We start from the raw sequence: 22363 nt of genomic DNA, 5'->3' as shown, positions 1-22363 counted from the left end.
GATTTCCCCATTCCCTTCACTGCCGTCTTCGTTCGTTAAGATGTCACCAAAAATCCTGCGTAAACCAAATAACTATCAAGCCAACTAGGAAGCATACTAAATGGACTATCAAGCCACCCATTTTGCCATCATTTCCAAATCTTTTATCAAGTGGATCTGCTGAAACAACTACATTTCAACAAAGCCCAAAGAATCAAGAATAAAAGTTCCAAAAAAATCAAAGAAAACAGAGAGCAAAGAAAAATCCCAACGTTGCTTCCGGCAACCAGAGAAAGCTGCGCATAAACCTCGTCCGTATTTTTCACATCAGCCTGTACAAGGAATGTGGCTGCTGACTACGTGGCGGCGCTGGAGATGCAGGCCGCCACGATGAAGGGAAAATTTTGTAGATAAAGTCTTTTTTTTTTTAACGACGTTGTAATTTACATTTTTTTTTTCACTATTTGTAAATTAAATTCTACTATTTAAAAAATAATTACAGAAAAAATCCTAGGTTAAATTTAAATTAAACTATGAGAATATTATGTTAAGTAGAAATATTTTATTTCTAAAATAACTAAAATGCTATTTATTTTTTAAATAACTAAAATAATATTATTATAACTTAGGTTGAACATATTTTTATAATTTTCTTGGTTAATTTAACTCAAATATTTTATTAAGTTTAACTATATATCTAATAGTACAATGTTTCTCTACTAAATTATTAGGTTTAATTTATAAATAGTAAAAATTTTAAGGTGTAAATTATAATTTTGTTAAAAGACAAAGTAGTATACGCAAATCTCTGTTAAATTTTCTCCTTTTTTAGGTTTATTAGTGATGAGTGTTGAGTTTTAGTTAGGATCTTGTTCTTTAATTGAAGGGTTTAGAAGTATAAATAAGAGAAAAGAAAGAAAATTGAGTAAATTTTTTTTCCCTCCTAAGTTATTTTGCATCTGATGCATTGTGACATAACTATCACTTAAGCTAACTCTTAATATATTTGATGGTACACTAATAAAACGGTGATATTAAATTTTTTTAAAAGTCTAAGAAGACATTATAATTAAAAATAATAATATCCGCCTAAAAATATAGTAGATATAGACATAATTAACCCTTATAATAATAATAATTATTATTATTATTTACCGAACAAGAGAAAGTGTACGTGTCTAATCGGACGGTCATGTGGTCTATATAAGCCACCTAACTTTCCTCCTAGGAAGGGAGCTTGAGTCGATGAGACAGGCGCCCGCTAGAGTGCAAAGATCCGAGAGAGAGAGAGTGGTGGCATTGGAAACCGGGTGAAAACAAAGGGGACGACGGCATTTTTTGCGTCCACCTGACTTGAACCCTAATTTGGGGAAACCCAAAAATCCGAAGTACCCTTTCCCTCTGCTCTAGCCAAGGTTGGAAGAAGGCCCAATTCCTCGCGAAAACGGCAATTCCCAGTCTTTCCCAGATCGCCCAAATTGATGAGTCGCCAAGGGATCAGCTCCATGGTCTACCATGGAGAGGTGTACCTCGGGGAAGCGGAGGTTTTCCCTACTAAGGACCAAGATTTCCCATTTCCCAACAACGAGATCCGCATCAACCACCTATCTCCCCCCAGCGAGCGGTGCCCTCCCCTCTCCATCCTCCAAACCATCTCCCCTTTCTCCGTCCGCTGCAAATTACAAGCCAAATCCGTCACACCGCAATCTCTGCTCCATCGCCTCTACCTCTCCTGCTTCCAAGATTTAAAGGTTCCTTCCCACTCCCAAATTTCCGACCTACAGACATTCTACGCAAACCCTTAACGCCTATTTCTTTTTTTATGCTCCATCCTGCAGAGTGCGGTTGTGGTGGCTGGCAATGAAGAACTGCATCTGGTGTCAATGCCGAGTAAGATTGAGAAGGTCCCCTGCTTCTGGTGCTGTTCTGTTCAGGCCGGTCTATATGAATCTTGCTTGGCGATGCTCAATCTCCGGTGCCTTGCCATTGTGTTCGACCTTGACGAGACACTCATCGTTGCCAACACGATGAAGTCTTTTGAGGATAGGATTGAGGCCCTGTCCCGCAGGATAGATGGCGAGGATGATCCTGTCAGGGTCTCGGGAATGTCCGCGGAGCTCAAGCGCTATATAGAAGATAAAGATTTACTCAAACAGTACGTAGAGACTGATACAGTCTCAGACAATGGGAAGCTGATGACTGCTCAGAATGAGGAAGTTCCGCAGCTACCAGGTAGCCAGGAGCGCATTATTCGACCCGTTATAAGGCTGCAAGAGAGAAACATTGTTTTGACTCGAATCAATCCAGAGGTTGAATTCAATGCTTCTTGTTTATTCTACTTTCGTAGATGCTGTGTTTTATACAATTAATACATCCTTATAATTTTGCAAGGATGTTGGCAAATTACCTAGGTTTTTAATATTTCAATTTAATATCTTTGCTCAATGTTATATCCAGTTATCAACCATGTGAGGTCATTTTTCCTTATTCCTCTATATGTGAGTTAATAATGTTTTAACGTCATCTTTGATTGTTTTCTGTAAAATGTCTGTGTCATTGCTGCATTCTAGTGTCTTGAATTAGATTTAGCCTTTTCATCTCTTAACTACTTGTCACACTTGCTCTCTTGTAGAGCAATTTTGAAAAATACTTATCATCATAAGGAAATTTTGATCATCTATGGGATGTATTGTGGGTGGAGTTCATTCTTTGAAACTGAAAATATTATTGCTGCTTAATAATGGTTCTATCGGCCATGCTTTTTCTAGGTTTGTTAGATATGTAATTCTTTCCCTAAAGTTTAATTAATATTGTTGTCACATGCTGATCTGACTTTTTTTCTTTTCCACTAGATCCGTGATACTAGTGTTTTTGTAAGGTTACGGCCTGCTTGGGAGGATTTGAGAAGCTATTTAACAGCTAAGGGACGCAAAAGATTTGAGGTTTATGTATGTACGATGGCTGAAAGAGACTATGCTTTGGAGATATGGAGGCTTCTTGACCCAGAAGCACATCTGATCAGCTCAAAGCAACTTTTGGATCGTGTAGTATGTGTAAAATCAGGCAAGAGTTCCCATTTGGCTGATTTTTGTTTTCCAAGTTGAACTACTTTTCTTGTATTTGTTAGTGGGAAATTTCAGCCTGGCATAATCTGGACATGTGTTTCCATGTTATTTGGTGTCACCTGGTTTGGTGTGGTTGTTGAAAATGAAGTGAATTCTATACCACATGTTGGATCCTTCTGAGAGAATCAGTATTCTCTTATGGGGAATATTACTGTCTACTACATATTGCTACTTCAACTACCTTTGATATTAATTTATTAAGTCATTTAATAACATATGGCCTAATAAATGACCAGCTGGAACACTGATTAAAGATGGCCTTGACATATTGGTGTAGTAGAATTAAAATTTTATTAATCCAATTGATGTAGCAGGTACCCTTTACCTCTTTGTTGCTTGTCGATTTCTAGCAGAAAACTTGTCTCAGAATATGTTTGTTTATTTATTGGGCGTGTATTCCATCAACTAAGAGTGCTTGTAGTTTTATTGAAAATTCTTATCTAGACTCAGAAAGTGAACCTTCTTTGCAAAAGCTTACCTCCTTACAGATTGTTGGTCTCAAACATTGTTCTTTATTTAAATACCCTTGTTCAACAGGTTCTAGAAAGTCATTGCAACATGTTTTCGTAGATGGAATTTGTCATCCAAAGATGGCTATGGTTATTGATGATCGCATGCAGGTTTGGGAAGATAAAGACCAGCCTCGAGTTCATGTTGTTCCTGCGTATACTCCATATTATGCTCCGCAGGCTGAGGTTTTATACATCTCTCTTCTTTTTTTCCTTCATAACTGAATATATCCCTTTTACCTTCGTTCTACATATATTTACATTGATACCTTCTTTTAGATGGCAAATGCTGTTCCCGTACTGTGTGTTGCAAGAAATGTTGCATGCAATGTCAGAGGTGGGTTTTTCAGGTTAGTGAAAATGTCTATACCATCAATTTTTGGGATTGTGCGGCTATCTGCTTCCAATGACCAATATTATCATTGACATGCTTGGCAGAGAATTTGATGAAAGTCTGTTGCGGAAAATATTTGAACTTTGTTATGAAAATGAGACAATTGATCTACCTTATGCTCCAGATGTGAGCGATTACTTAATCTCAGAGGTATAATTCTTATTTGATGCTTTCACACTATAGGTATATGGTTATATCTTAGAAACCAACCGTTCCTACTTGTTCTTCAGGACACTAATGCTGTACTTAACAACAATAAAGATGTTCCTATGTCAGAGGGTATGAATGGATCTGAACCAGAGCAGAGATTGAGTAGGCCGGTAGGTTCTCTTTTTAATTCCTTGAGTTCCATTGTCATCCATATCACTTCTTGGCCAAATATAAAATTTCTCAAACCTGAAGAATTAATCCTTGTCTATTTAAAAATCCTTGTTATCCCCAGGGATACACTGCCATCTTCTGTTTCTCCTCTTTACTGCTTCTTATATAACTATATTACTCATCATGGCTTTAGAATTTTGTTGATTTATATCTTTGTTCCAGATAGTTTGTTGAAGTAGTTGCTTAATTCCAATATGAAGCCTAAAATATGTCAACAGTGTTAGTTTATTACATTCTGGACCTATTCATGGAAGCAGAAGTAATGTGCGGCACAGAAAAATGAGCTGATTTTCATGTTTCCTTAATCTTTAGTTTTCATTTTATCCAACTTTTCCATGTTAAACAACAATGTTTAAAAGGTGGCTGCGGCCAGATAGTAAATGGACTGCACAATGCATATGTGTTAATGCGGGTGGATATGCATTTCATGTACAGTAGCACTTAAATTGATTGATATATAGTAAAATTCAGATGTTGAGGGGGAAAAAAGTGAAGAACCTTGTAGAGAAATATGGAAGATAGACATTTCTCTCTCACAAGGACTTGTTGTGTATCAGTGTATATACCAACTTATCATTGTGCTTGAGAAATAATATACTAAACCTAAAATAAGTATATTTGGAGCATATATGGGACAACATAGGGATTTCAAACACATGGAGCTGCACATGCGGACCTTGGAACCCCCATTTGAAACAGTGTTAAACTATACTCCGCCCGGAGAGAAGTGGTCATCGGCTCTAAAAAGATGGTCAACAAAAGAACCTCATCATGGTCAACCAAGATCCTGATTTTTCTTCACACCTCTTGTATGATCATTGTTATCATTTTAAGAGTTGAATCCGTCTCTCATTGTACAACTTAAAACAAAACTCAGGTCCTAAATTCCATCATTTCGGAACTTAGGCAGCACATGACATTTCACTTTTCCGGTCTCTTCAAATATTTTGGTAAGTTAATTATGTGCTATGTATTGTCTGAGGTCTTGAATTGAAGATGGAAAAATCAATGTGCTGTCATTGTTGCTTAAGCTAAAATGGCCTATTCTTCTTGCCAATCTCAGGCATCTCTTGGAGATGAACGCCAATTACAACATCAAGCACCATCAATCCGTTCCTCAGGTATTATTTTGTCATTTTACTTATCTAGTCCAGCAAAATACATATGATCCTCAATTAGAAAGATTAAATGTAGGGCTGCTGAATTTGTAGTTTTGTGTAGGCTTTTCCACAATGTAGTGAATGTCGGTATCAGTATTGGTCATTGAAAAAACACAATTCATATTGGTCATTTTGGCCAACAGCCGGCCATTTTATTTTCAAAATATTTTCAATTTCATAAATTTCTAAGAAAATGATATAAAACATAGAAAAATCTTAAAAATTCATTAAAAATGATAAAGGTAAGAAAATTTGGATTAAGCACATAAGATAATAACAACATGATACACATAATAATAATAGTTTAAAGAGTTAAGATATTAAGAACAATATTGAATTGTAGATGTATCCAGTTAATACATATGCTCACTGTTGTTGTTACCTTGGATTAGAATGGCAGGAAGCTATTTGCAGGTGAGGCTAATAATCACCTCTGCAACTAAGGTGATCTCATAGGAGGTGTTAAAAGAAAAGGTGGTCGCTAAGAGAGAACGAAAATGGGAACGAAATATAAAACATAGCCCTCACGTCATTAGGATATCAATTTTTGATGTCTTGAGTTAGATTTAAGTTAGATCCAACTTATGATGTGATCCACATATAATCTTCATAAACGGAAAATCAAAATGTTGTACTTACATTGAGCTGATACAGTTGATACTGGGTTGAGACCAAGGAAAGACTAACTGCGAACCATGATTTTCCATGGAAATCTTGAAAATAGAAGATAGGTATTTATAATATTTAGTAACTATGTTATTGACTATTGAAAGTCAACTTGCATAACAAAATTTGAACTGCTTCCTCAAAAATCCGAGTAAGCTCTATACATAGTCAAGTACCTGAGATGTTCAAACCAGTAAATAAGTAATGATAAGTAAAAAACAGGCCCCTTTCCTCTTCTATTCTCAGTCAATGCTATCTGTTGACCTTATCCCTGCTTTCTACCTTTATACCTTGCTATTTGGTTACTGTTTTTTCTTTTTTATTTTCTTTTTTGGCATGTTTGTCTGTGATAATCGTCAACTATAGTAGGATGTTACATCTATATTTGGAAAAGCTATTAGCTTCTATTATTCCCATAGGCCATACCTTGAGGTTGTAATAAAAGTAATATATCATTGTCTTAGCAAGAACTCATTTTAAGGGCCTTAAAATTGCAGAATCCAATTTATTAACTTAAAATATCATTGATTGTGGATATTCTTAGCCTTTAAGAAGATTTAATCCTATTTGGAAATGCTAACATCTGTTTGTAGTCATAATAGAAGGCTGAATTATACAGAAATATCTTATAATCTTCCACATACGATTATTCTATATAACTCAATGTGGTGACTGCTACAGTTCTCTGATACTGACCTCTTTTGGTGTAGATGATGAGATGTCAGTTGACCGAGCTTCTGGAAACAGAGATATCCGTGCTGAAGTTGGATTAGTCACTCTACTGCCATCCTCCTTGTTTATTACTGTTTTGCAAGAAATTGGACGACGCTGTGGCTCTAAGGTAATTTGAGTGGTCTCCACTTCACTGTTGCTTTGCTGTCAAAACTTGACTTGCAATCCTTTCTTTTCCCCTGTAGGTAGAGTTCAGGTCTACTGTCGGCAGCAGTAAAATTTTACACTTCTCTGTTGAGGTCAGCAAATCTGATAACTGATAATGATGTCCTTACATGCCCTTATATTGAGTAATGTTATGGTTAACCTTCCAATCTTTTATAGTAGTGTCTAGTGTATACAGTACTGTGTAATGTACCATCATTTCCCCCTAATTGCTATCATCTTCTTGCTTCCTCCTTATGGCATAAGTTTGTTCGAAGCATGTAGTGCCAGCCCATCAAATCCGCGAGGACCTCATATCGTGCTGGTACATTCATTATGCATGGTAGTCTGCCATTCCATGCTACACAGTGTGCTAATGACCGGCATACTCTCTGCACCGCTGTCACAAGTCTGTGGTTAAAATTTGAGTAATATGGAATAGCTTCTCTTTTGAGAGGGGAGCTTGTAATTTTGTTGGATACTTGAATGAACAAAAATTCATGGAGATCGTAAAATTTTACTCTCTCTCTTTGCTGAATTATTATCTGAACTCAATTGGGATTTTAGAAAAAAAAAACTAAGGTTCTCTAGCATGTATCATAAGGTCATTCTGCTTGTATGTTTTTCCAGGTCCTATTTAGCAGTGAGAAGATTGGAATTGGGATGGGAAGAACAAGGGAAGAAGCTCAATTACAAGCTGCTGAGAATGCTCTGCGCAATTTAGCTAGTAAGAGCCATTTTTGCGTAATTTCTCACGTCTATGTAGACTCGAAAGCAGGCTTAGTTTGGTTCAAACTTCAAAGAAACAATATATACATGTTAGCTATGTTGGTTGCGGTTTTGCATTTGCTATTTTAAGGCAGAAAATGGAGATGTTGCTAAAACTTGTGCTCTTTCTTTTCTTTAGCCTTTCATTTGCTTTTCAGAGCATATTGTTATAAATATTGAGTGGCTAATGGACTTCAAGTAGGAAATATCTTGCGAACTGAAACTCATAGGCTCCCATTTGCTATGAGTCTTGTTTAGCTATTTGCTGTAGTCTTTGATCCACATCAAAGCCAAGACAAAGTGAAATTCAGGCAATTTCCTTATGTGTGCAATGTTATTTTGAATCTGCCATATCATCAAAAAGTTGTGATCCTCTAGGCCCTTACTGTGCAATACATTAATATAGTTTCTTAAGCAAGTTTGGGTCATGCCAACCAATCCTAGAATTTGAACAGGCATCTGACATTTATACTCCTAGGAGTGAACCATAAGGTCATCTGCATATGACATGGCATTCTAATCAGTGTTTTGAAAAACGGTAAAGGCGACCGCCTTGGCGGCCGCCTCGCAAAGTAGCAATGCGGCCTGCCAAAGGCGGGCAGGCCGCATTAGTGCTTGGGGCGGGCTGCTTTGGCACTTGGCGGCTCGCTTTGGTGCATGGCAGCCCACTAGACGCGGGTCGGGTCGATATACACGGGTCGGATTCTGGCAAACTTTAAAAAAGAAAATAACATTGATCTCCTCAGTCTTCTCTCTCACTCGATCCTCCTTTTCTGCCCTAAGCGGCATCACAAGTGGCGGCAAGCGGCAGAAGTAGCATGAGCGGCAATGACGGCAAGCGACAACCACAGCAGTGACAAACAGTAGCACGAGCTCATTTGCATCTCTTGCCCCTTCTCGCTTTTTCGCTGCAGCTTTCTGTCTCTCTGACGACGAGATGCTGAGCTATCTCTCGCTCTCTACTTCTCTCTTTTTCAAGCTTTTTTATTCCTATGTTTCCACTTTTACCCCTACTATAAATGGATGACATGCTAGCATTTGAAGTAGTACTGAAGGGTAGTGTGGGAATTTTTTTAATTTTCTAGTTTTTTTTAGGTTCTCAGCGATTATTAAATGAGAAAAAATGATTAGTTATGATTCTATTTTGGCTACTTGTAATCTTAGTATTAATTTTTAGTTATATTAGAATATATTATATATCATATATAATTATTTTTTTATTTTTTATATATTAAATACTACACTACCTTGGCGTCCACCTTCCACCTAGGTGCTAGACGGTGGGGTGACCGCCCGCAATCCGTGGTCGCTTTTCAATACACTGATTCTAATAGCATACCCCCTCCTAGTACACTCTTTCTGCCTTTGGCATGTTCCAGTGAATATCATTTATAAAATGATAGCTGTTTTTCTTTTTCTGTTTTTTTTTTGCGTTCTTAACTTTCCTTGTCTTCTGGAGTTTTAGGTAGTTATTTGTCATTTATTGCACCTACCGGAGGCTTGCATAAAGATTTGGACAAGTCTTTGCTTGGAAGTGAGAATGGCTTTCTAGGGGATGCTGTTGGTCCTGTTCAGGATGCATTGCCCAAGCAGGACGTAGTTCGTTCAAATACAGTAGAACAATTGGGTCTGTCAAATAATTCAGAAAGATTTTCAGCTGTGATACGTGGTATTGAGGAACTTGTAAGACATCATTATTGTTGTCTATTATTCTTTTTTGTCATGCTATATTTACTTTTCCTCATTGTGTTCTTCATATATAATGTCTTGGTTGTAGTGTTCTGAGGGTCAGAGTGTAGTCTTTCGAGATCAACCACCCATTTCAGAGTCTTTAAGTAAAGGAGAGTACTATTTTCAGGTTTCTTACCCCTACTCAATTTTTTTCAAGGTTTTTTATGTAGATCTTTAAGCATTTTATTTTTGAAGACTTGCTATCATTCATCTTATACTTCATGATCTCACTAATTTAGATATGGATTTCTTATTCACTAGGTTGAATTAGGAGGACAAATTTTGGGAAAGGGAGTTGGTTTGAGCAGAGAGGAAGCTAAGCTTCAGGTTCTATCATCATCCTTAGTTGTGTACTCTGCTACGGAAATTTTTACAAAAGTTGTTTCTGCTTCAATTGTTCTTTACTCCTTACTCCTTAGCTTCAGGTTTTATTTCAAGTTGTCAGTTCTTCATCATTATAGTTCCACTGCTTGGAAAGGTTCTTTCATGTACCATTTTCATGCTTTCTTACTGTTGATGACTTACAGGCTGCTGAAGTGGCGCTGAGGACTCTGAGAGAAACTGTTAAACCACAAGTGCAGAAAAAATTGAAACCATGAAGGTAATGATATTTTCTGTTACTTTGTAATTGTTTTAAGCTGACATAGATGGAGTTACGGTAGTCAAATGTATAGTTTATGCAGGACTCTAAATTCCGTTCTTGCAGTAGATATTACTTTCTTAAGCATGTAAACTGAACATTCCTTAATACATTCTTACATCATGGTCTTGCTTTGTTAAAATATGACTATATCTACATGATGGTTATTTAAGAGGCAACTTATTGTAATCATTCAATGTTTTGTTATTTGTCTGCATCTCAGCCATTCTTGGCTTAATGAGCATGAGCAGATATAGTTCCTCTTTGAGAATCTTGAATATCATCCTTTTGGCAAATCAAAACTAATTATGTCCAAGATGTCGTATGTCCATATTATTGTGAAGTCTGCAGTGATATCAATAAACATCTCCTTTTGTGTGTATAACTTTAATTCCTTCTTAAGTTCATACTAGGACTAATTTGTAGAAATCAAGCTTCTTGTTATTTTTAAATCATTTGGAGTTGCAATTATCAGGATGTGTAGATCAGCACATGGATGGCCATGCCACAAGTACGGCACGACACGTGTCGCAAGAGAGGGAGACTACTCACCTTTACTCTTCGACCTCATCTTCACCACTCGCAGGCATAGTTGCCTGTCGTTCGCTGCTAGAGAGCTCTGTCGATAAAGGCATCATCGACAGAGCTCTCTGGCATGACGAGCAGCGATCTCGACGGCGAGCAAATCATTGCTAGGAGGGGTGCCATGCGGCACTCCTCGTGCTACGTGCCGGTACGCCACCGGCACGGCCATTGTCATTCGGTCTTTAACTTTTTCAAACTTTCTTTTCTATTTATACTTTCCTGTTGCTTATCCTGTAATATCCACTTTATTTTCAGATGCAGTGGTTGGATCTCTAATGCTCCTGCTTTTACAAACTCTATTCATTAGAATATACTAAATTCTCCAAGGAGTAATGCAGTGGTTACCAGGTTTATGATCATCTTGGTATTTTGAAAAGGCTAATCAATAGATCTATTAATTTTGTAGGAAATTTCCTTTTGAATTATGGAACATCCCGCAATTTCAAATATACAGGACTTAGTACTAGATACTGTCTGCCAAAAGGTGAAGGCAAACAGATGGTCTTTGAGGTACCGTTCACATAGAACATTTGACCGGGAATACCACTTAATTTTTGAAGAGCCGTTGTGCTGAGAATGGCTTGTATATGCTCAGTTTTAGGAATATAATTTAGGCAACAATCATGTAAAGGTTTTGTGGTTCGCTGTTGTGATTACCAACAATTTTCTTGTGAATTCTTGAGTAAGATGATTTTAATGGCTTGTATAACTACTCTTGCACTGCATAGTGGCTATGTTGATTAGATAAGAACTAGCAATAGTATGGTAAACAATTCTTTAGTGCTACGGATGATACGTTGAAATGAGAAAAAAAGCAGCTAATCAGATGCAAACAATAAATTAGAGTCGTGGCAAAATAGTCGAATAAGTATTGCTTGCATCTCAGCTTCGCTCTTGAAATTTGCATGGTACACCTAAGTCAAGTGCTATCACAATTCGTGCTAATTATTTTGCTCTATAAAGAAATTCTGTTTTAGTTACTAAATTTAGCATCCATATCATGAAAGATAAACTGATGGGCAGGTGCACATGAAATGACATGAACGGAGGAGACGAAAGTGATGGCCATATTGAAAAGAAAGATGACCATACTGAAAACGAGAAGCAACTCTAAGTTGTAAAGCAATAGTACATACAACACAGATTGCAAATATCTATAATTTACAAACTATAAAAATGCCAATTACTTAAAGGAAAATTACATAGTGAAGTGCGCCATGGAGAACTACATGATCTATATGTAACCACTGCCAGATTCTCGAATAGACTTTACATTACGCTGGTTGTCAAGTAGTTTCTGATGCGTTCTTATTAAACCCCAGGTTCAAAAGAAGCTGGTGCAGAATTTTATGAACCCATCTCATGTCATTTCTTAGAACACCAACTGTTGATTGGTAACCTGATTCTTCTGGGCGAAGGTTTCCATCCGAGGAAGCTTGATTGTAACTCTCTTTTTCTTCAGAATCATCAGAATAGAGGCTTTCAGAGAGTATGGCAATTTCTTCTTTATGCAGGCCATTTGGTGCCACCTCAGCTTCTTCCCCCAGGTGCAACTGATTCAATAGTCAATCAACTCATAAATAAAAAAGATGCACATGCCAAGAACTATGTAGTGCTTTATATCTACAATGCTGACTCAGCTACGGGAGAGATCTTGCTGAGAAGAACGGGTTGGCAGATGGGGTAACAGTGCTGTCGGGTGTCTTACAGCTTCAAATCTTTTAGCTATTAACTGTGTTTTGAATTGCATCCGTTTGCGTTCATCATTTTTTTTAGCCTCAAACAGTAGGTATGACAAAGAAGGAAATGATCCCAGATGATTAACGAGACATAGAAGATTTATTATAAGCAGAAGGACGAGTACAATAAAAATTTCGATAATCGATGCAGCAACAGCGATGTGAGTGGACGGAGCAAATGAAACTAAAACAGGATGGAGTTATTGCCTGCAATTAAGAGGGAAACGGCGACCAAAATATCTCATCAAGGGATTACCTGTGATGAGTTGCAGTCGTTGGCAAAGTCGGCAACTACTTCTTCTGGTAAAATCAGAGTATTCCCCGAAACAGGGAATGGAGCGAGACCAGGGACCAGAACGCCATCTGCTTCGTTCAGCTTACTATTCTTCTCCTCCTCCTCCTCCTCAGCGCCCGTTGCTCCTTGGATACTCCAACTCTCGCCCACTGGATTCTCATTAGCTATATCTCTGCCTTCTGTTGTTCCTTGCACAACCTGAGTCTCACCCACTGGATTCTCATTAGCTATATCTCTGCCTTGGGCGTCTTCATGGGTGCCCGTCACGATACTTCCATCCGTCAGGAGGGCTAGCACTGCTGGATCCTCCTCTGTTATCTTTTGGTTCTCTGCCGTGTCCCACTCTTCGGAGACAACGATGGTGTTCGTAGTCTCCCACGTTTGCAGAAACCGGTCAGGGCCGGGTTGCCAGTGGATCTCCCCAGACAAACCTCGCAGTATAAACTTGAATTGGACCGATTCCTCAGTTACGGGTAAATCCTGATCAAGATCAGCAAAGTTATTATATGCTTGGAAGTGGCATGGCCAAAACTTAACAAGGCTAAGGAGAAGATGTAAAGCTTAAAGGCAGAAAAAAAAAAAATAATAATAATAATAAATAAAAGAAGAAGAAAAATAAAAACAGAGTCCTTTTTAAAATGCGAGAATGTCCATCATCATCTGATCTCATGGTCTCACCAGATCAACCGTCCACACATGTCCATCAGACCACTGCAGTAGAATAGCTTTTGTTGGATCCCAAGCACCGAGTACCGCGCCATCTCCGACGAGAAGAAATTGCTGTCCGAACAAGCATTCCCTTCGGAGAACGAATTTCACACGCACCTTCTTTGAAGCAGCTGAAAGGAATTAATAGGCGGATTAGCACATCTCTCTAAAGTGCTCACTTTACGAAGATTGGAAACCGTCCATACCTTCAGCTTCAATCGAAGGCTCGCTCGCGTCCTCATCAACCTGCATACATCAATGGTTACATCTTAACTTCCCAATCGGTAATAACTATCTATATAGGAAGGTTGATCATATTATTCTCTTTTTCCTTTTTAGTAATGCCAACCGATAAGTTGGAAAAGTTCTTCCAACCGCTAGATGTTATGGAGAAAATAAAGATAATATTCAATTCTTTACCGAACCCGTGAGTGAGATGATAACACAGAAATATTACTAGTCAAGTGAAGAAACCGGCATTAAAAAAAATAATAAAAAGGTTCCTAAAAGAAGCTTAACCAGAAAGTAAAGAAAGATGTAAGATGTCGGAGCTCAGATTCTCTTCGGTCCACAGTTAGATACCCATGAGAACCGGAAGCAACCACTGGGCATTATAAAGAAGGGGGTAAGAAGGAAACTGGCAGAGCAGCAACCGAAAGAAGATGGGCATGGAGATGAGTACCGCCAGTGCTACTGAGGACGGTGGAAGCGATCGGATCGGTCTCTTTTCGGCAAAGAGGAGGCAACCGGAAGAGCCGACCTTGTCAGTAAACCGGAGGAATCGGATCAGGGAGCTGGTAGAAGAGGCCGAGAAGGCATTGATTGGTCTCCTCCTGCTCCTCTCGGTCAGGAGTCCTGTCGAAGAGTAGGAGATGCTCCTTGCCAAAGCATCCATAACTCCTACCTCCACACCACACCAGTACACCACACCACAGAAGAAGGTACCCGATGGCTTCTCTTTTTTTCCTGTTTCTTTTTTAATCGTTTTAGTCGCTTTCTTTGGTTAATCAATCACTTCGTCCCCCTTGAGATTCCCGTGGTTCTTAATAAATAGAGACGGGTGGCAGCCGATGGTGGACTGGACAGATGGATGGAGTCAGGATGGTTGGATGTCTTGGAAATAGTATTGCGTTACTGTGGTTAGGTCAGGGATTTTAGGAGAATAGAGAGGAGATGCCGGATGTGGAGCTTGAAGGAGTCTAAAACTGTCCAACCGTTCAGAGCTGCTAACAGCCCGCCCGGTCCGAGCTTCGAATGCCTTTACTCGGGAAATTCCGAGTTCGGGCCGGGGCTGATGTTGGGCGTAGGACGGGCTTTGACCCGCAAAAATCAGACTGGACATAGGCCGGATAGAGGCTAGAGGGCTTATCTTTTACCAGTCCTGCCCATAATTGGTGCACCATCTTGATTAATTTTACCACCAAACCTGATTATGATTAGGAAAGAGTCCAAAAGGATCAGCATTTTTAAATTGCCGAGACCATTATTTTAGACAATGAACCCAATGGGGGTGGGGCTGTGGCGGTCAATGCTGGATAACGTAGGCATTTGTCAGCCTGTTGGGATGTGAGTATGTGACGCGGCCGCGGACATCCCATGGATGCTTCAGAGTTTGCTATTCCCTTAAATTGCTAACGCCCTCCTCCTCCTCCTCCTCCTTCCCTTTCCTTTTCATCGTAGCCATTCCCCACCACTGCTCTCTGCTTCCCGTCAACCAATGGTGATTCTCTCCAATCCAACTTTGTCTGTAATCCTCCTCCTCGTCGCGTCCATCCTGCATTCCGAGGCTGCCATCATCGCTGGAAATGAAACGGATTGCCTCGCCCTTCTTGCATTCAAGGATGGTATAACGCACGATCCTACCGGAGACTTGAGCTCCTGGAAGGAGAACGCAACGCACCTGTGTCAATGGAAAGGAATATTGTGCAGCAACGACACAGAAAGGGTTATAGCTTTTGGACTTAGAAGGCCAAGGCTTGGTTGGATCCTTGACTCCCTACCTCGCCAACCTGACCTTGCTCCAACAACTTCATCTCGGGGAGAATAGTTTGCGTGGTGAAGTCCCACCAGAGCTTGGGAGGCTGACTAGCTTGATTATTCTCAACTAAAAGCAGTAATTCTCTTTATGGCCACATCCCTGCAAATCTATCAAGCTGCAAGCAACTAACGAAACTGGATCTGAGCATCAACAGCCTTACCGGAAACATTCCAGTTGAGCTCACCTCACTGTCCAAGTTGGATAGCATACAGATTGTAGAAAATAATCTCACCGGCAGCATACCTCCGAGAAATTGGAAACCTCTCATCTCTCGCTACCATCGCCTTGGGGCCGGAACGTGCTTGAAGGCAGTATCCCCGACACCATCGGCCTTATCACCACCATTATTCGGCACTATTCCTCCATCTCTCTACAATCTCTCAGCTCCGGCTTTCACCACCATTGCGACCAATCAACTGCACGGGGTGCTTCTACAGGATCTAGGCCTCCGGCTGCCAAAACTGGACGCTCTTTACGTGGGGAGGCAATCAGCTCACCGGATCGATACCCACCTCACTGTTGGATGCTTCTGGCCTCATGAATCTTGATTTCGCTTACAATAACTTTAGCGGATCAGTGCCGAAGGATCTAGGGAGATTGAGCAGTCTCCTCTGGTTAAATTTCGAAGGCGACCAGCTTGGGACAGTTGGCGGCGCCGAGGACTCGGACTTATTGATTCATTGACCAACTGCACAAACTTGCAGGTTCTGGATATTGGTAGAAACAGATCTGGAGGTGCATTGTCCAGCTCAATTGCCAACCTCTCGCCCCAGTTATCAATGCTGATCATGGACAGCAATAGTTTACGAGGAACCATTCCTCAATGAATTGAGAATTTGGTTGGTCTATCCATGCTTCTGATGCATAAAAACTTGTTGATTGGTAGCGTCCCAAGGTCCACTGGGTGGCTTCAAAACATGCAGATCTTGAGCTTCAGAATCTATGCCCTCCTCCCTGAGCAACCTCACACAATTGATTGATCTTCGGTTGCAGAATAATGCTGTACAAGGAAGCATTCCTTCTAGTCTGGGACGATGCAAGAACCTCCAACTCCTAGATCTCTCTGGAAACAAACTAAGTGGCGTGATACCGGCTGAAGTCATCAATATACCGTCCCTGTCCAAGTTCCTAAGCTTTAGCTCACAATGCATTCATCGGTCACCTACCGACCGATTGAGATTGGTAATTTGAAAAACATTGCAGCTCTGGACATATCTGAGAATAGACTCTTCGGTGAGATTCCCAAGTCCTTGGGTGATTTCATCTTCATGGAGCAACTCGTAATGCCAGGAAATAATTTTGGGGGATCAATTCCTTCATTCTTCAGAAAGTTATCCGGCATTGGAAATATTGACCTTTCACGAAACAATCTATCAGTGCAAGTCCTAAATTCTTAGGTAGTTTGCATTCTCTATTGTACTTGAACATTTCTTTTAGTGATTTCGAGGGAGTGCTTCCCAAGCAAGGGTTTTTCCGAAACACCAGCGCCATGTCAGTGAGAAATATTAAGCTTTGCGGGGAGACTCTGAGCTAAAGCTACCTGTTTGCCCTGTTCAGGCTTCAAAGAAATGGAGCAAACATCAAGCACTTAAAATAGCACTTCCAGTTGTCTGTGCAACATCAGTACTGGCTCTGCTTCTTTGTCTATATTTCATTTTCTATAAATCAATGTCTAGAAGAATACCCTTTCCCGTCCCCTCTTTCTTGGTAAAACGACACATGAAATTTTTTCCTAAAAAGAGCTACTTAGAGCCACTGACGGATTTTCTTCAGCAAATTTGATTGGTGAAGGGAGTTCTGGAAACGTCTATAAATGGATTCTGGAGGAGAGTGGATCATTTGTCGCAGTGAAGGTGATCAACCTGCAGCATCATGGGGCTTCTAGTACCTTCATGGCTGAGTGCGAGGCTCTAAGACACGTCAGGCATCGCAACCTTCTTAAGATCTTGACTTGTTGCTCAAGCTTGGATTTTGCTGGGAATGGATTTAAAGCACTGGTTTACGAGTTCATGCCAAACGAGAGTTTTGATAAATGGCTACATCCAGACTCATGCGAGCAGCACCATCCCAAAGTTGTCAATTTTTCACAGAGGCTGTATATGAGCATTCACGTAGCTTCTGCATTGGATTATCTCCACCACCAGTGTAAAGCACCAATAGATTACTGTGATCTCAAGCCCAGCAACGTACTTCTTGATGATGACATGATAGCCCATGTGGAGATTTCGGATTAGCTAAGATTCTTCTCGAAGATGTGAACATTCAAGCTCAAACAAGCTCCAGTGGGATCAGAGGGTCCAAAGGATAAGTTCCTCCAGGTAACGATCATATCATTGCTATGGGTGCATCTTCATTTCATTCACGCCATTGCTCCGCAGAGATGCAAACATCCAAAATGATCATGGTTGTTCAAGATGTTTTTATCTAAAACAGCAAAAATCTTGTCATTACCTAGACTAAAACAACCTAAATTAATCTTTATATTGTCAAGAAAGCAAAATATACAGAGTAGGTAGATGTCATCCTTTAATTTGATCATTAAATTGAAGACATAAAATATCATCTAGGGCTGGATAAATTTGTTATCGGTGCTTGAAATTTTATGGTATTGCTAATCTATACTATCCATCTGAAAGATACTTATGAGGAATGCAGAGTATGGAAAGAGTGGTGAATTGACTACAAGGGGCGATGTATTAAGCTATAGGATTCTGCGTTTCAGAAATGTTCACTGTGAAGAGAGCAACTGACGATATATTCGATAAGGTCTAGTTTACTTTGATTTTAGGAATATTTTGACTCTTAAACTGATTTAGTAATTATTTTTTTTTAATTTTTTTATATCTAATCAAATTTATTTTTTTAAAATTAAATTAAAATAAAATAAAAACTAACTACTTGAGTTCGAAATTTAGTCTTAAACCAAACTAAATCTAAAGTATCAAGCCTCCTAGATCTTGCTAAGTAGACTTTTAGTGATGAAAATTGTGGACCCTCGACTCTCTTTAGAAGGAGATGATGCTAAATTGATTGATGGAGAGGCATGCGGTAACATGAGCATCAAAATAGAGGAGGGCTGGGTTTCTGTTATAGAACTTGGGCTGTCGTGCTGCTCAGAATCACCAAAAGAAAGACTGGAGATGAAAGATGTGATTGTCAAACTGCAGCCTATCAAGAATAAGCTTCTTTGATATGGCCTTTGAGCATATTAGTGTTAGGGGTGGGCGCATATAATATAATATTAAAAAAAAAAGTGTTTTGTATTTATAAGCCACCTCGTCTTTCTTTTTCATCAATAAGTAATAACCACAGTTTTTAAAGCTTTAGGCGACATCGTTTTGATCATTGTGGATCCTATCTATTTAATTATTGGGAGCATTGAGGATTCTGTTGAAATAATTTATAGTCAAAGGAAAATATTTTCCTCAAAAACATGATATACCTGAGTCTTTTATTCAAAACTCTTATCGGAGAAGACAACTAAGTTGTTTTAAGTATGAAAAAGATAAAGGAACATTATGGTAGTACTAAGTTCGTCAATCGCGGGAAAGTTTCTGCAGAAATCATGAGATCCACAATATAGGAAACAGGGGACAATAGTATTCATAGGGAAAGATCTTGTATAATTCTTTTCATGGTAGTTGACACATGATGGTTAAGAGCAGATAGAATGAATTCCACATAACCAGCCATAAAATTGCAATTTAGCACTAACTGAAGCAGATAATTGCAGACAAACCAGATAATTTGGTATAAAAACTAAATAATAGCGGGTGTTCTTTGAATTTATAGAAGTAGAAATATATGCAAAGAGGAGCGTTCAATCCATGATGGCGAATCATAATACCCTCTACGACAATCTGAGATCCAAAATCTAGACGATTCACGGAAACTTATTGCGACCGGAGAAGAGAGCACGTACCTAAATGAGGACAGAGCTACATTTGATCATCTCGGAGGAGTGATGAAGTGGGACTGGTGGGCGATGGAGTGTGAACCACCTTCTCTTTCTCCTTCTCCTTCTTCTTTTCCTTCTTGAGAAGGCGACGGAGTACTTGGACTCGCGGGAGTAAGAGAGCTCGGAGGACGTAGTGAGGAGGACCTTGGCTCGTCAGAGAGGAGGAGGCCACGGGGACGATCCCATGGGGTATGGAGTCGGATGACGACACCTCTTTATTTTCCCTCGCTCGCTCTAAGAAATCTCAAATTTGGAGATAGAAGAAGTAGTGGAATCATATATTGTAATTAGCATGGAAGGAGAAGAAAATAAAACAAATCTCAACAAAGAAAATTATAAAAAAAAAAATATGGATCAATACATATAGGCCGAGGGCATTGGCAAATAGAATACTTAATCAAATCGATGCATCATCTGTAATAAGAGTAAAATGAGGTAACTCAATTAAGTAGATGTGTCATGTGTGAATGAAATGTTCTATTCTTTTTGTTGCATCTTTTAGTGGGTTCTCCAAGGTAGTACCTATAAGCAACTTCCGTGCTCCATCGTTTCCTTGGACATGCGGCATGCGCTAAAAATATTAGGTGCCATTTGGTTGTTACACAGGAGAGAAAATAAATAATTATGGTTAGACGACTTATGGGTGTACGGAATGAGAGAGGGGCTGCCAAAACTAAGCATGCATCCAGTTCGGTGATATGGTATTTGCGGCTGCTGCTTCTTTTTTTTATATATATAGATAGAAATGTATAAAATATAGTTTGGATGCAATTAGTGAACAAAGATTAATTCATGAATATACTCCTTATTGAACAAACAAACGAGAATTAAACCGACGGTTATTGTTTTTTATTGGTTGGGGGTGAATAAATCCACACTACGTAGTTGGCAAGTGGCCAATTATTGGATGTCTATTTAATCTGGTATTATATCCGCCACTTTGACTCCATAACCACCCGATAATGGGTGGTCTGTACACCTCATCTACCATTCCAACGTCGACATTAGCCTTCGCAAGCTGTGTATATCTACTGATCATTCTCTTACTCCCCGTCTCCCACCAAAAAGAACCCGAATTAAGCCCATTAACCCAAAGTGGCCATGGCTGTGACATGGGAGACTAGTGTAACCGAATCGATCAACACTGTCTATCTCCTCTTTTCAGCCTACCTCGTGTTCGTGATGCAGCTCGGCTTCGCCATGCTCTGCGCTGGCTCTGTCCGCGCCAAGAACGCCATGAACATAATGCTTACCAACGTCGTGGACGCCGTCGTCGGCACCATCTCCTACTACCTCTTCGGCTTCGCCTTCGCCTTTGGCACGGGGTCTCACTCCAACCCCTTCATCGGCACCACCTTCTTCGCCCTCAAGGACGTGCCCAACGACTCCTACGACTACTCCTACTTCCTCTACCAGTGGGCGTTTGCCATTGCGGTGGCGGGCATAACCAGTGGTTCCATCGCGGAGCGAACCCAGTTCGTTGCGTATCTCATCTACTCGTTTTTGCTGACGGGGTTCGTGTACCCTGTGGTCGCCCACTGGGTTTGGTCGTCGGCCGGTTGGCTCTGTCCCGACTCGAGCCAGCTGCTATTCGGGTCCGGTGCGATAGACTTTGCGGGGAGCGGTGTGGTACATCTGGTAGGCGGGATCGCGGGCCTGTGGGGGGCCCTCATAGAAGGCCCACGAGTTGGCCGGTTCGATGCGTTCGGGAAGCCGGTGCCGATGCGCGGACACAACGCTACGCTCGTGGTCTTGGGTACCTTCCTGCTGTGGTTCGGATGGTTCGGGTTCAATCCCGGGTCCTTCAACAAGATCCTGGTTGCCTACCCGGATGCCCCTTCCCAGGGAAACTGGACCGGAGTGGGCCGTACTGCGGTGACCACGGCATTAGCGGGCTCCACTGCGGGCCTCGTTACGCTTTTCGGCCGCAGGGTCTTGGTGGGCCACTGGGATGCCATGGACGTTTGCAATGGGCTTCTGGGAGGGTTCGTGGCAATAACTTCTGGTTGCTCGGTGGTCGAGCCGTGGGCTGCCATAGTCTGTGGTTTCTTTTCGGCTTGGGTTCTTATTGGGCTCAATGTACTATCGTTGAATCTGGGATTTGATGATCCGCTGGAAGCGGCCCAGTTGCACGGCGGTTGTGGAGCGTGGGGCCTTATCTTTACTGGACTTTTTGCCAAAGAGGAGTTCGTGGTGCAGGCCTACGATTCAGGGGAGATCGGGTTGAGGCGTCCGTTTGGGCTTCTGATGGGCGGTGGATGGGGCTTACTGGGGGCCCAGGTGGTAGAACTAGTAGCCATCGTAGGATGGGTGAGCGTCACCATGGCTCCTCTGTTCTACGTGCTGCATAGGCTGCGGCTTCTAAGGATATCGGTGGACGAAGAACTAGCAGGGCTGGACATCTCCAGCCATGGTGGATATGCTTATGTCGCGCATCCCGAGGATAACCATCATGGATTGTACTCGGACTACATGAGGATCCAAGATGGAGCTCGCTACTAAACAAAAAAGGAAAAAAAAATGGCACAGTGTGAGAACTCAGCTATTGTTCTCAATTAAAGAAGCAGGTTCATTCCTCATTTGGTATCTTCATTGTTTTGTGGAACTTTATTATTAAAAGTCTTAAATTCGATAATATTTAAGAGGATAAATATGTTTAAGAACAGTGCGTTTCTTTTTTCATTTTCGCAAAAATAAAGCATAAACGTCATTTTGATTATGTTCTCCATCTCAGGGATATCAATGTTTGTTTTATCCACAGAAACAAAATCAACCATTTTAAATTAGTTGATGAGCTTTAACCAGTTCTTG

The 22363-nt window shown here is 40.4% G+C and overlaps 3 protein-coding genes and 1 pseudogene across 7 annotated transcripts; 3 read left to right on the top strand and 1 right to left on the bottom strand.

Annotated features, from left to right (window-relative positions):
* The first annotated feature begins 1216 nt into the window (after window positions 1–1216).
* Window positions 1217–11500, top strand: LOC140775766 (RNA polymerase II C-terminal domain phosphatase-like 2). Of its 5 annotated transcripts, XR_012106805.1 has the most exons (17): window positions 1217–1730; window positions 1818–2288; window positions 2832–3042; window positions 3642–3799; window positions 3893–3963; window positions 4052–4157; window positions 4238–4327; window positions 5452–5509; window positions 6925–7055; window positions 7132–7185; window positions 7721–7817; window positions 9318–9541; window positions 9636–9716; window positions 9851–9916; window positions 10117–10190; window positions 10705–10962; window positions 11070–11140. XR_012106805.1 is itself a non-coding variant. In XM_073119188.1 (16 exons), the coding sequence occupies exons 1-15, from the start codon at window positions 1461–1463 to the stop codon at window positions 10186–10188; spliced, it is 2160 nt and encodes a 719-aa protein (XP_072975289.1). In that variant the 5' UTR covers window positions 1217–1460; the 3' UTR covers window positions 10189–10190; window positions 11221–11500. The 5 variants fall into 5 exon arrangements, 4 of the variants coding, with proteins under 4 accessions (XP_072975289.1, XP_072975292.1, XP_072975291.1 ...); XM_073119188.1 differs by lacking the exons at window positions 10705–10962; window positions 11070–11140 and adding an exon at window positions 11221–11500; XM_073119191.1 differs by having other exon boundaries at window positions 9324–9541; window positions 10705–11140.
* A 403-nt stretch (window positions 11501–11903) lies between these two features.
* On the bottom strand, window positions 11904–14551 carry LOC140776539 (uncharacterized). Its single transcript, XM_073120276.1, has 5 exons — window positions 14239–14551; window positions 13763–13802; window positions 13527–13687; window positions 12810–13328; window positions 11904–12367 (listed from the first exon to the last, which is right to left on the bottom strand). The coding sequence occupies exons 1-5, from the start codon at window positions 14449–14451 to the stop codon at window positions 12101–12103; spliced, it is 1200 nt and encodes a 399-aa protein (XP_072976377.1). The 5' UTR covers window positions 14452–14551; the 3' UTR covers window positions 11904–12100.
* LOC140776444 (uncharacterized) lies at window positions 14361–18100 on the top strand (annotated as a pseudogene).
* A 2423-nt stretch (window positions 18101–20523) lies between these two features.
* Window positions 20524–22271, top strand: LOC140775782 (ammonium transporter 1 member 3-like). The gene has a single exon (XM_073119213.1). It carries the CDS (start codon window positions 20654–20656, stop codon window positions 22052–22054), a length of 1401 nt encoding a protein of 466 aa, XP_072975314.1. The 5' UTR covers window positions 20524–20653; the 3' UTR covers window positions 22055–22271.
* The last annotated feature ends 92 nt before the right edge of the window (window positions 22272–22363 follow it).

Source organism: Typha angustifolia, chromosome 14 (genome assembly GCF_048772165.1).
Source record: "Typha angustifolia cultivar Huaian chromosome 14, ASM4877216v1, whole genome shotgun sequence".
Classification (NCBI taxonomy): Eukaryota; Viridiplantae; Streptophyta; class Magnoliopsida; order Poales; family Typhaceae; genus Typha; species Typha angustifolia.
Note: the sequence above shows the minus strand (reverse complement) of the source record. Positions and strands in the feature narration are given on the sequence as shown.

What these genes read in the sequence shown, in the direction of transcription:
- LOC140775766 (XM_073119188.1), top strand. Translation starts at nt 1,461, where the DNA reads ATGAGTCGCCAAGGGATCAGCTCCATGGTCTACCATGGAGAGGTGTAC. An exon ending in CCTGCTTCCAAGATTTAAAG is followed by an intron (nt 1,731 to 1,817) that starts GTTCCTTCCCAC and finishes TCCATCCTGCAG; the next exon opens with AGTGCGGTTGTGGTGGCTGG. An exon ending in TGACTCGAATCAATCCAGAG is followed by an intron (nt 2,289 to 2,831) that starts GTTGAATTCAAT and finishes CTTTTCCACTAG; the next exon opens with ATCCGTGATACTAGTGTTTT.
- LOC140776539 (XM_073120276.1), bottom strand. Translation starts at nt 14,451, where the DNA reads ATGGATGCTTTGGCAAGGAGCATCTCCTACTCTTCGACAGGACTCCTG. An exon ending in ATGTGTGGACGGTTGATCTG is followed by an intron (nt 13,329 to 13,526) that starts GTGAGACCATGA and finishes GATCTTGATCAG; the next exon opens with GATTTACCCGTAACTGAGGA. An exon ending in ACGACTGCAACTCATCACAG is followed by an intron (nt 12,368 to 12,809) that starts GTAATCCCTTGA and finishes CTATTGAATCAG; the next exon opens with TTGCACCTGGGGGAAGAAGC.
- LOC140775782 (XM_073119213.1), top strand. Translation starts at nt 20,654, where the DNA reads ATGGCTGTGACATGGGAGACTAGTGTAACCGAATCGATCAACACTGTC.